Source organism: Xiphophorus couchianus, chromosome 9, assembly GCF_001444195.1.
Source record: "Xiphophorus couchianus chromosome 9, X_couchianus-1.0, whole genome shotgun sequence".
NCBI classification, from domain to species: domain Eukaryota; kingdom Metazoa; phylum Chordata; class Actinopteri; order Cyprinodontiformes; family Poeciliidae; genus Xiphophorus; species Xiphophorus couchianus.
The window spans coordinates 178,583-192,047 of NC_040236.1; the positions used below are offsets into that span (position 1 = coordinate 178,583).

Sequence of the window (13,465 nt, forward strand, 5' to 3'; positions counted from 1 at the left end):
TTCCAAAATCACCCACTAATCTTTCCAACTCCCTCTAACAAGTTAGTGTGGTCTCTCATTATAACTTTTCTCCAAGTTTTTTTTTTTTTTTTTTGGTGGAGGACGATCACAAAGCGGTGTAAAGCTGTATTTCCGATCATCAGTCTGATTTTGTTTTTTACAAAGTTTTATGATTACAAAAGTAAAATTATGCATCATTAACCACTTTTTGATCTCTCTGAAGGACCTACAACTGCATCTGGAGATAATCTCTCCACATTTTAACACATAAAAATGAAAAGTAATTTTAACTTTATAACTTGCATTTATGTTTTATAATCTATTTAATTAATTTATTAATACATTAATTTATTTATTCTCTTTTTAATTGTTCTTAGTTGAGCACGGATTGGTGTGATAAATATCTGTAGCAAATGCAAACTCTTGAAAAACAGATACATCCTCCGGGCCACTTGGTGGCGGTACTTCCTTCATGTTCAGTTTTGTAAACGCGTCAGAGAAGAAGAATCCTCAGCAGTATTTCGGCTTCTGGACTCAGATTCAGAGGTTGGTATGTTTATGTCAAATGTTGTGCTTCTTTGTTCAGTAGGTCAGGGGTTGTCCGGGACTTTCTGTGTGTGGTTCTGTGATCGTGAGAGCAGAGAATTGGTCTGTGTTAGCGAACACGTGTTCAGGCTGTCTGTCAGTTGAATTTCGAATAAACTATAGAATTACGTGTTAGTTTCTGCTTGGACTGTGTTATGAAATTGTTCAACAAACTACTGATTATGAGATAAATCTTTATGAAGCATTTAAATATTTCCAACGATGTTATTTTAGCTTGTTCCTGCTCGCGTACACCCCCTGCAGGTCATGAACTGTAATGGGTAAAAGTTAATTTTCTCAAAACTGTGTTAAATAAATTTAACTATTGTTGGGAAACGAGATATTTTCTACCTGTTGTTCGTTGTTATCTCGTCTCCCCAGGTCCGTTAATGTCGTGTGTAAAAGTGAAACCACAAAGACAAGAGTCACTGTTCAACTTCGCAATCAACCAGAATTTATTCAATCGCATACAATCACACCAACTACTCAACATAATCATCAGAAACCAAAGCCACAAAAAAGAAATTAATTACCGTAGAAAAATACAAGCATACGAAGACGCGTATGTTTGTATGTTGAGACCACTGTGTGCGGCAGTTAAGACAGCTCCGGCCCATTGATCTGATTAGCTCTTTTAGCTCAATTACTTTTATATCAAGGCGGGTTCTTTATTGTCTGATGCGTTCTAACGTACCTTTTAGAAGTGGTCTGAAACAACCCGTAATGACGTGTTGCTGTTTGCACCCCAGAGACCATGCAGATAAACATTATTAAAACTAGCATAATTAAACTAATATTTCCAACACTATGCATGTTTCTCATGTGAGCAAATTATCAATCACGTGTGTTTGTCTCTTATTAAGTATCTTTTACATTCTGGTTAACACACCTGTCATAGTGAAGGTAGTACCACCTCCTTTTCACGAATGAAAAACTCATGTAATAATTACCGGGTCAGTTATGTCTTCAAACTAGCTCAGTGTTAACAGTAAAGAGGAGTGCACAATAGATATAGGGATCTTTTAACCTTAGTTTAAACAACTTCGTAAGCCTCGTCATCAAATCTTCCTGAATTTCTGGCCACACACTGACCCCACACACTGTATTAGCTGTCCCAATACTAAAGTATTGGGACAGCTAATACCATGTTTCCCAGTTGTGTTGATATGCAGTTCTGCTACAGGATGGCCACTGTGGAGCAGTTGACCACTATAGGACAGGTTCTGGTCAACCCAGATCTGGACCTGATGCAGCGCTTCAGAGCACTGTTCACCTTGAGGAATCTGGGAGGTAAATCTGCAAGAAACTATTTTAAATATTAAAATTAAAGTTGTTTTAGTATCAAAAATACTAAAACATGTTATTTTATGGCCTAGGATCCCAATTCCAAAATGTACTGTGGTCCAGAAGGGCCAACAAAATGAAAAAAACATAATGGAGGTTATGAAAAATTTGCTAACTCAGTTTTTGTTGTTGGTTTTGGATTCTGTTGACCCTACTGGGCTATGGAAAATTGTTACAATGTTATGTTTTGATTAGCTGTTATTCAGTAGTGTTCAGTATAATGTGCCAGAAACATTTAGACTTTAAACATTAGCACTACTAATGATAATAACTGTTCTGTGTGGGACAAGACTTTTTTCAGCTGTATATTTGCCAGTCCAATCAGCTGGTTCTGACAAATTTTCAGGTTTAAAATGTGTGAAACATCTGGATTTACTTGAACATCTTCTGACAGGCGCTGAAGCCATAGAGTGGATCAGCAAGGCTTTCACTGATGATTCGGCCTTACTGAAGCACGAGTTGGCCTACTGCCTGGGCCAAATGCAGGACAGACGGGCCATCCCCGTCCTGACAGCTGTTCTCAAAGATACCAAGCAGGAGCCAATGGTCAGGCACGAAGCAGGTAAGACCTGGTATGGAGATGAAACAACTTTCTGTCAAATACGTGGCATAGAGTTTGTCAGCCATTTATTAATAATCAGCTGGTACTAAATACACTCACTGACAAGATACAAGTAGACCACCAGAGAGGACAGTTCAGTTTGGTTTACACCAGACGCCTCATTGACCGCTCTTGCCTATTGTCGCTGACGAGACATAGGGCCGCCAACTTGGAGTGGTCGCCCGCTCCACTCAGCGTTATATGTTTGGCAGGTGCAATGAAGTGTCAGTGCATCTAAATCTGTTTATTATCACTAAATACTAAACAAATTTTCACAATTTTTGCTGTACAGTGATGCCCCTCGTTTTTCGCGGGGGTTGTGTTCCAAAAAGAACCCTGGATAGGCGAAATCCATGAAGTAGTTACCTTTATTTTTTTACAATTATTATACGGCATAATTAAATACTCTACACTGAAACCAAAGAACAAAACCTGTTTTCAGGCCTAAGCATTTTTTTAACAAATAGAACGCTTTCTTACAAATAACTACAGTAAAGTAATCATTGTAATCATCAATACGAAGTACAGTAGGAGAAATTGTGATTTGCGTATTTCACTGTTCCTCTGACTGTGACGCTGCGGCCTGACTCCGCTCTCTAGTGTCTTTTTCTTCTGAAGCCTGTGGTGCAGGTGTGCTTTTTTGAGAGAAGAACATAGTTATTGGTAGTTGTTGTTGCTCTTTTTTCTTCTGGGCAAAAATATTTGCCAAAATTTGCCAAGCTGTATATTTAAATACCGTAACATTATTGGCACACAGGTAGAGAAGAAATGCGGAGACTGTTTAGCCAATCAGGATGCAGAACACAATGCACTGTGAAAAAAAAACTGCACAAAAAACTCTGCGAAGCAGCGAGGCCACGAAAGGTGAGCCGTGTTATAGCGATGGTTCACTGTAGCTTTCTTAGCTACATGTACAAGGACATTTATTTTTAAAGTATTTTTGAGTTGGATTGATATATGGTTGAGCATATTTAAATATTCTTAGTGGGGTAAACAGAATAGAATAAGAATAGAATATTCTGATTGATGTATGATGAGTATTTTATAAAGCACACAGCCACTCAATATTTATATATCTTTATATATGTTCATTTACTAATATCAATACATATTTATAGAAGTATACAAACACAAAATAATACAAATATAACTTAGATAAATGAATATGATTAAATAAGGATTAAAACCGATTAATTTATTTTAGGCTATGCATATTTATATTCACATAAAATATATATAGGTTTTTTTTTTTTATGTTTTCCAGCCTAGGAGTTCTAGCTTATGAGTGATTCAGCAGTTGATATTCATCCCTGCTGTGCAGTGAATCCATCTCTAATTAAAGACGGTCCGTGTATTTTCAGGCAGTTCGTTTTTTTTTTTTTTTAAATGAAAAATGAGAAAACGAAAATAGACTCGTTTTTTGTTTATCAAACCAAAAACGTTATCCTATTTCCCATTTAATGCACAAAATGAAAATGGAAAAAACAGATAACGAGCGCTTGATTTCAATTTTCATTATTTCATTTTTGACGAGCGGTCTGACCCGGAGGTTCTCTCTGCCCCGCACACTTTGTTTTTGTACACTCGTCCATAGCAGCATGCAATTAATTTGATCATGATACCTTCACACAGAAAGCCTTATACTCTGACTTTGTTTTGTTTTGAAGCTAATGTCTTCTAAATGCAGCTTCCATTTCAGTAAAGGGCTAAAGGGCTAGTCCGCCCAATTTTTATCAACCTTTAATCTGCTCTGGTTTAAAAAGACGCTCAAACCACAACTAGAACATTCTGCCAGTCATTCAAACCCCATAGTTTTTTAAGTTTTTCCTTTCTGAATAGCATTGGCATAACCAATTATAATCCGCTATATTATGAACAAGCATTCAGAAAAGGTTGATTATCCAAAATATACAATAAAAAGGTAGCCATTTCTACCACTTAGGTAATGTTTGAAATAATGTGCCAATTAGATTATTAAAAGCTTAACTAAATAAATGTTTGCCTACGGAAGAGGTTTTGGGAAAGAAACAAGGTCATCATTCTGACTTTAATCTCAGAATTCGGACTTTAATCTAAAAAAAATAATCTTGCACAACAGTTGATGTTAGAAAAATTTTATGGACCCGTTATCCTCTTCTGTAGTTTACAACCTCATAATATTTTTTCACATTTTTATAAGTGAAGCATGACTGTCCAATACAAAATAAAAACCTTTGTCCCCTTCATGAGACTTTTTACTTGTAACTTATTAGACTCAACTGACTAAACATAATGAACAACTTTTGAGTTGATTCTTTCCATTATTTCTTAGCTCTGGATTTATAAGCAAGAAACATTAAAATAATTATTTCATATTTAATTTGTATCAACTTATATGTAGCCAGAGCTTTAAACTCAAATCTTCCAAAATAAACGGAGACAAAATGTTTTCATAAAAATTTATTTATTGCAATAACATACAAGCAGATATTCAGCCCATGTTTGGGGAATCATGAAAAAATATTCCTCTAATTTAAGTATATAAAATATGAGGAGACAGAGAAGAAGACGATGTCAGGAGGAAGAGGATCACTGGGAGATTCTGGGAAGTTGCATCCAAACCTGGAGTTGGGGCCTCTCCTCCTAAGAGTCGACTGTATGAAACAATAAAAATAATAATTAAAAAAAGTTCACTCTGCACGTAAGAAGCCAATCAAAGGGAAGAATATATTTCATATACACAAAAATAATATGAATTTACAAACTAAAAAAATCCATGAGGAAGGCAACATTAGTAACTGGAACTGGAAGAAAACACTGTGGCAAAGTTCAGAAGATAATATCTTCAGATGTATCGAACTCTCTAGTAAGAATATTATATTTTGATACACATATCAAACAGTACATATAGCCTACAAACACATTAAACTCTTCATATCACACTTTGAGCCGCTATGAACAGACAACAAGCAGCGGAATACAAAAAGGTGACTTGCTGAAATTAGGCCGCGGTTAGCGAGGAAGACGCACTCCACCCGCCCGCTGAGCCTGGAGTCGCCTGGCCCCGTTAGCGGAGCTACGCTGCTCCGAAAACTCCGGAGCATATTAAGAAGCCTAATTTTGGATCAACTAAGTTGATAGATGAAGCTATAAGGACTACCTTTTGTGGCAAATTAATAGTGTACTTGCCTCTATTTACCGCTGCTGGTTGCACAGTGCAATGGAAGCCATCCTGCTCATAGACATGAATAGGTAAACGCCTCATTGAGCGCTGAGTCCTACGTTACGTCACCGCTATTTTGTATGTGGACGTAGAGCGATCGGAGTTCCCCAAGTCCTGTGCTGTGTGGACTTGTTTCAACCGTTTTACAATACAAACTGGATACATTCGCATTACTTTTCACACGTAAGGATGAAAGAGCAGAATTACTTGACTTTGCAGCCAGAAACTAGCTTCTAAACAACCGAGAAATATTTCCCATGTAGCTAAATTGGCCCAAAGTAACCACTGATTGTTAGCGTAGCTAACGTTTTCATACTGTTTTCTAATGAGAGAGAGCTGATGAGAAACTGCTGTTAGAGGGGAAGTGCATTAAAGACCAAGGGCCTCATGCATAAAGCAAACGCGTGCACAAAAAAAATGTGCGGCGCCATATTTTACACACAAGTTGGCATGTATAAAAATTAACTTTGCAAAGTGTGCGTATGTACCCTACCCCTTACCCCCCCAACCCTAACCCTATCCCCTAACCCTACCCTAACATAAACATTTTTGATACACCTCGAGATTCAAATCAAGTAAAACATTTCTTACCTTTTGTTCGGGAAAAAAAAGCAAACTCTTCAAGTCCACTTTATCCATAAAAAAAGAGAAAGAAAGCGCTCAACCATAAATATACCGTAAGTGTTGCTTTGTCTTAAAGTTGAAGTTTATGCCTCTGGCATAACTTAAAATTTATTTAAGGTATGCCAGAGGCACATAAACTAAAGCACATGTGAGAAATATGTGATCACATGAGATTCCATGTTGAATAAACCATGGATCACATGAACAAAATACTTTATCACATGTGGAAAATGGAAACCACATGTGATTACATGTGAATTTCATGGGATTCTTTTGTAAGGGCAGAAGCGTTCTGTCCCAATTCTCACATTTCTGCACGCTTGTAAGCTGCACACTCAAACCCTTATGTGCACTTTGATTGAATCCACACTTCATAGAGGGGCGAAAGGTGCAGCCCAAGTATTGGGACCTGGCCATTAGACACTCTATGACAGGGGTGTCCAAACCTTTTGCAAAGAGGGCCAGATTTGATAAAGTGAAGATGCCCGGGGGCCAATAGTTTGTTCGGACATTTTTTAACTACAAAAGTTTCATGCAAATACACACTGTTATAAAACAATTTTCATTGTCACAATTATCTTTATTTTTCAAATTACAAAATAACCAAATATAAGCCACTCAGGCAGATGAGAACAACTCTAAAAACACAAATTCTGCCTTTTATTCATATCTGGAGAGTCAGATAACATTGAACAAACTGTATGAAATACCTTAAATTTACATGAGTTTAAAAATATCTTTGCCTCAAGAACATTTTAAACAGGAGTTATAAGTAATGCAAAGTTGTCTGTTATTTTTAAATCTTAAAACAAGTGAATTTTGCTCTTGTCATTTACAATATCTTTCAGAAAGTGTCAGGTCTAAATACCTATTAGAGACAATTTAAACAAACACAGGAAAGACAAGAGAGTTAGATTCTTTGTTTCTCGCGAGGAGAACGGACAGAGATGTGCTTTCAGTTACAAATCTCCTACCGCTCTGAAAAACACATCTCCCGCTCCTCTGTTTTATTGATTTTAGGAACCCTGCCACACGGGGCGCTGCAACTCTAAAATGGTGGAGGGGAAAACAATTCACATAGTTGCAGCGCTAAATGATAATCACTAACTAAACACATGTTATCTACAATCTAAATCCTTCTTGCTCCAGGCACGGCGTCGAATGGGACACGTTGTATAGCTTCAAAGCAACGGCTTTGTAGCACAAAGAACAAAGAAGAGTTTCCTCCAGGACTGTAAAACTCAGCTGGGAACAACTAACACCTCTATTTCCCAGGGATTCCTTAGGAAGGAATCAAAGTTATTTAACACACAGAAACATTACTTATACTAAGAGTAAAAGAATAAAAGAATATAAGTAAACATTATCTAAATGTAACTACAAGGCTACATGATACAACGAATATTTGATAATTACTAAAAATACAATTTATCTAACAGAAAGTAATAGTTTGTGTCACATCTACAGGTTCATAACCAAATCTTACTCAAGAGTTTAATAAAAATAAGTGCCATAAATCCAGGTGCATAAATGTTCGATTGGCTCTTCACTGTTGATAGTGACAGATGTTACCGTTCAAAATAATCAATTTCATGTCCTCAACTTTCAGTGCCACACTGTTACGTGTCAGGCAAACATTTTTCTCAAATTCTTGCTTCTCAGGGCAAATGTTCTCCACCATTTTCATAACACAGTTTTGATAAATGTACCTTCAGTAAAAGGTTTGCCATGTTTAGCTATTAACATTAACTTCGTAGCTTGCTTTGGTGGTATTTTCTTTTGACTCACAGGCCCGCGTGAAGAATCGCTGTTGTGATTACAGTGCAGCTTGGAGCTGCTTCACTTTTTCAGCACGGTCACTTCCTGTTAGCTTGTTGTATGTGTTAGCATGTTTACTCTGGTAGTGTCTCTTTACGTTGAAATCCTTAAACAAGGCGACCGTCTCATTACAAATTAGACGAGCACAATTGCCTTGATTTTCAGTGAAGAAGTATTGTAATTCCCATCTCTCTTGAAAGCGGCGGCCTTCACTGTCAACTTGTTTTTTTTGCAGTGGCCATGGCAGAAATGAGCGGAGAGGGGTTCGCTGCACTATTAAAGTGGTGCTGCCACCATTTGGTGAAAGGAGGAATTACAGTTTCAAGTTTTATGATTTATTTATTCTGTTTGACAGTGCAGTCGGGCCATAAATAATACATTATAAGACCGAAGCTGCGGGCCGTAAGAAATTTGACTGCGGGCCGTGATTGGCCCTCGGGCCGGACTTTGGACATGCCTGCTCTATGAGTTTGTCTGTGTAGGCTACCTACACAGCTTGAACAGGCAGCCTGTTCATTAATTTGAACACTGCTGCCACCTAGTGACCTGAGGGTTGTTTATCAGTCAAGCATGAATAAACAGTCATGAAGTCCTCCTGCTTCTAATGCCCCCCCTTTCCCCCCACACACCTCGCTACACACCCCCACTGTTTGAGAAGTACTTGTTTAATGGAATTTTCCACACCTGACTATCATGCTACCTGAGAGGAAGCAGAGAAGAGTAGTACAGGAGATGGATTCACATGAAAGGGGTAGAAGCAATGAGTGTGTGATGATTTACTGTCTGCTTGTAGGGGAGGCCCTTGGAGCAATTGGTGATTCAGTGGTTGTGGAATTACTGAAAGAGTACAGTCAGGATCCTGTCATAGAGGTAGGAACACAAACACAACAGACTCTTGGATAACTAAATGCTTACAATCCTGAGCTTTTCATATTTATCTAAATGATCATATTGAGTAAATCAGGAATGTAGCAAAAAGTTTTTAAAAAATGCTTTCACAATTCTTAATGTGAAAGAATTGTGAAATTCTTTCACAATAAGTTAAATACTAAATAAGTATTTAACTTATTTAGATGTTTCAAACTGGATCAGTGGTAGTTTTACAACCTTTCCAGAAGGTCCAGGCATCTTTAAATAGTCTTAAATCCATGTACCTAAAATGAAGGCCTAAAAGAATAATTTGGTCTTAAAGCTGCACTATGTAACATTTATAAAAAATATATATATATTTACATATTTGTTGAAACTGTCACAATCTTATGACAGTATGGTATGAAATAGATATCTAAAAAACTGAGCTCCTGCCTTCTTCCAGTGCTAACTAGAAACAACCAGTCAGAGTCAGGAGGCAGGTTTTAGCACTGTTGAGCACAATCTCATGTGGTTGCTCATCCTTCTCCCCCTTCCTCACTTGCTCTCTGCTGTAATGCAGCTAGCAGTGCTTCTCAATTCCAGTCCTCAGGCCCTCCTGCTTTGCATGTTTTAGATGTGCCCCTATTCCAGTACAGTTGATTCAAATGATTGCATGACCTCTTCTGCAGCCATCAAGGGCTACAGAAGCCTGTTAATCATCCACAGATTCAATCCAGGTGTGTGGCAGAAGAGAACCACCTAAAATATGCAGGGCGTGGGGGGGGGGCGTGAGGACTAGAATTGAGAAACACTGTATTAGAGAATGTTGTGGAGTTAGCATGGCCATCAATGACTGGCGAATAAACAGTTTTCCTGAAACGGTAAGTTGTTTTTCTACCATTAGCACTAGCAATAGCAGCTCAGGATGGAGGTGGACGACATCGATCTTTTGACAGATTATCTGTCTCATACCATACCGTCAGGACATGGTGACAGTTTTAACAAATATGTTAAAACCTATTATTTTTAGAAGTTACATAAGGTAGCTTTAAATATATTAATCTCCAGCCTTAAATTTTCTCATGGCAGCACTATTTAATCTTGTGTGTAGGTTTTTTTTCTGTCTCTCACGGGACTGTTCTGCCACGTAAAAGTTTGAGTCACCTGCAACATTTTCATTGTGTTCTGTTACTCAAGGCATTTGAGACAACCAGTAACGAGCTACTACTAAACTCTTGCTAACTACTTAGCTAGCTTTTCGGTGTCTATCATGTATAAGTGCAAATTTATGGCCAGTTGGGTTGATGACATTAATTTTTACCACTGGCTCACTTCTTTTGCCAACCTATACGAGTCTAAAAACATTCTGTCAAAAAAAAAAAAAAAAACTTTTAAGGTGGAAGTATGAAGGTTTTGCTATGCTCGATTGTCATAAGACCAAATTTAAGACCAAAACATAGTTTTGGTCTTAAATTTAATTCAGAGCAACATTAAAAATGTATTTAAATTAATTAAATGAATTAAAAGTCTTACATTTGACTTGCTGAAACCTGCAGATACCCTTCTTTCAGTGTCCATAGAAGCCTAATTGCAAAACTTATTTGTTCGTATTTTCCCTCTGATTTTCAGGTAGCAGAGACGTGTCAGTTGGCAGTTTGTCGACTGGAGTGGCTTCTTAGTGGCGGAGAGACACAGCTGGAGGATGGCAGTACCGATAAGAACCCCTACTGCTCAATAGACCCAGCTCCTCCAGCATCCAGAAGGAGCGTACCAGAGCTACGCTCTGTGCTGCTAGATGAAAGTCTGCCACTGTTTGAACGCTACCGGGCTATGTTTGCACTACGGAACCTGGGCACAGAGGAGGCTGTGGTTGCCCTGGGTGATGGTAGGTCGGTCACGGAAGTCTGCAAATAAATAAAGGGGTGTATTCACACCAGGAAAGTCATTTGGTCTGCTTGTTTGGTCAGGACCAAAAACTGATGTTAGTTTCTTTTTATTTGGTGTGGTTTGCTTTCACATTGTGCTGCTTTGCAAGCAGACTATAATTTGTTAGCAAAACAAATAATAAAAACATAATCGAAGGAAAGAGCACAGACCTGGGAAAAACAAACATGAATCCTACTTGCTGCATTTATGCTGCAAATGCAGTGCCATTTTGAATGTCAAGAGCAGCTCTTTAAACACTGGTTTCCCAATGGAATATTTATAACTTTGGATCAGCTTTGGCAAATGTGTGTTGCATGCTGAATCAGACGAGATTAAAGATACACCCTTATTATCAGCCATTTCTCCCACAAATGCTGTTCTCTCAATACAACCTGCTAAGCTTGGTCTACTTGGTGATTTGACAGTGAACCATCTTGGCCAATACTGGGTAGCTACCCAAAGTGTGCATTCGGTACATCACTAAGATGTACTGAATGAACATCATAACACTTAGCTAGTGTTATGATGTTCAGTCCTTCCTGGTACAGCACACAAGCATAGCTAGAATACTCTTGTTAAGCGAAATGCATGCTTTTGTTTTTTCTGTCGGAAATATAGCACTGCTAATGAGAGGGATGTTTTTACCTTAACCGGTTTTAACAACTGGAAAACAATACTTAATCAGGATAAGAGGCTACAGAGACATGTGTCCAGCCACAATCATATTCATAATTCAACCCCTCAAAAAGTAGGACTCGGCTTGGTTCTTTGGTCTGCACCAGGATTTGCATGACTGTATTCACACCTTTACAAAAGGTCCAGATCAACGTGGGAAACAAACTCTGGTCCATTTAAAGCGGACCAAATGTTTCAGCTGTGAATACACCCTAGACGTGCATTGGCCTGTCACAATAACAAATTTTGCTGAACGATGTTGTAAAAAAGATTTTGTGATAAATGATAATATTGTTTGAATACCATTTTAAACTGATGTAATGGTAATGATATAATAATGCAAGCACATCCTGCCAAAAATAAATACAGTTTATTTTCAAAAGAACACTTAACACTGGAACTGGTAAACAAACAAAACAAAAATAAAATGGACTCTCACTCTCTGTTATCAAAATTAATAATAAAAAACTAAACACATAAATAAAACCAAAGTGGATATGAAAACTATATTCAATAAACATTAGATTTAGATAGAGAAGATGGGCATATCCAACTGCCTCATGCAATAGTTCACTCCTACCTTACGCTAAGGAAATGAGGAAGGGAGGGGTCAGTGGAGAGCACCAGAGTTTAGCCTTTTTTCATCCAGTGTCATTAATAGAAAGAGAAAAATGCAGGAGGCCTACCTAGAAATGCATATGATGACACACCAAATGGTTCATCCCAGTAATAAACTTGTAATATCTTTCTCTCTAGGCCTGCAGTGCTCCAGTGCTTTATTCCGTCATGAGATCGGGTATGTTCTGGGCCAGATGCAACACCCAGCAGCCATACCAGCACTGCGGGAAGCTCTGGAACGTTCTAAGGAGAACCCAATGGTCCGACATGAGGCAGCAGAGGCTCTTGGGTCTATTGGGAAAGAGGAGTGTCTGGCTGTGCTGCATAGTTACCTTAGAGACCAAGAACGTGTTGTCAAGGAAAGTTGTGAGGTTGCCCTGGACATGCTGGAATATGAAAACAGTGATAAGTTCCAGTATGCAGACGGACTGGTCAATCTGCAGAGCTAATACCACCCTGTACCTCACATGACTGGGACCTTGATGCATTAGACAGGGTTCCAATTCAGGCAGGATACATGAGGAATGTTATCCTTCATACTTTTTCAGGTACAGAAAAGTGTGGAACCTATTTATTTCTTAAATGTTTATAATCATAATACCATTACTTCCTTTCTTAAGTCCTTTTCTTCCTTCTTTTCTTTCATTTTCTTCCTTGTTTCCTACTGTCTGGTTTTTGCAAGTTCCATAAATACATATTGGGCTTCAGTATTCTATTGTTACAGTGAATGTAAAAGCCTAATCATTCTGAAAACTTTAGTCTGGAAAAGATATGTTGGAACCCTGATTACACTCTGAAAATATACAAAAAGTAAAAAATAAATAAATAAAATGAAATACACTTTGGCTAATTGATTTTTAGTGCTCTGCTGCAGTGTTTTTCAACCCTGATCCTCAAGGCACACTACCCTGCAAGTTTTAGGCATTCCCCTGCTTCAGCACACCTGGTTTCAATTGATGGCTGATTAACAGGGTTTTGTTGAATTGCAGTCATCTGAATGAGGTGTGTTGAAGCAGAGGAACATGTAAAACATGCAGGTCAGTGTGCCTTGAGGATCAGGGTTGGGAAATTCTGCTCTACTCCATGGGCTGATGGGAAGCAGATGGCACTTTAGATTAACTAGGTCTGTTGTATTTATGTGTATTTTTTGTAACCTCATGAACTTCATCCCACATCACTGGTCTTTACATGCTTTCATTCAAAAATGATGGACAGGAAGA

The 13,465-nt window shown here is 38.1% G+C and overlaps 1 protein-coding gene across 2 annotated transcripts; it reads left to right on the plus strand.

Moving 5' to 3' along the window:
- Positions 1 to 447: 447 nt before the first annotated feature.
- On the plus strand, positions 448 to 13,085 carry dohh (deoxyhypusine hydroxylase/monooxygenase). Of its 2 annotated transcripts, none has more exons than XM_028028659.1 (6): positions 448 to 546; positions 1,769 to 1,875; positions 2,324 to 2,491; positions 8,968 to 9,044; positions 10,656 to 10,911; positions 12,384 to 13,085. In XM_028028659.1, exons 1-6 carry the CDS (start codon positions 473 to 475, stop codon positions 12,692 to 12,694), a joined length of 993 nt encoding a protein of 330 aa, XP_027884460.1. In that variant the 5' UTR covers positions 448 to 472; the 3' UTR covers positions 12,695 to 13,085. The 2 variants fall into 2 exon arrangements, with proteins under 2 accessions (XP_027884460.1, XP_027884461.1); XM_028028660.1 differs by having other exon boundaries at positions 475 to 546; positions 1,758 to 1,875.
- The last annotated feature ends 380 nt before the right edge of the window (positions 13,086 to 13,465 follow it).

What these genes read in the sequence shown, in the direction of transcription:
- dohh (XM_028028659.1), top strand. Translation starts at nt 473, where the DNA reads ATGTTCAGTTTTGTAAACGCGTCAGAGAAGAAGAATCCTCAGCAGTAT. An exon ending in TTCTGGACTCAGATTCAGAG is followed by an intron (nt 547 to 1,768) that starts GTTGGTATGTTT and finishes GTTCTGCTACAG; the next exon opens with GATGGCCACTGTGGAGCAGT. An exon ending in AATGGTCAGGCACGAAGCAG is followed by an intron (nt 2,492 to 8,967) that starts GTAAGACCTGGT and finishes GTCTGCTTGTAG; the next exon opens with GGGAGGCCCTTGGAGCAATT.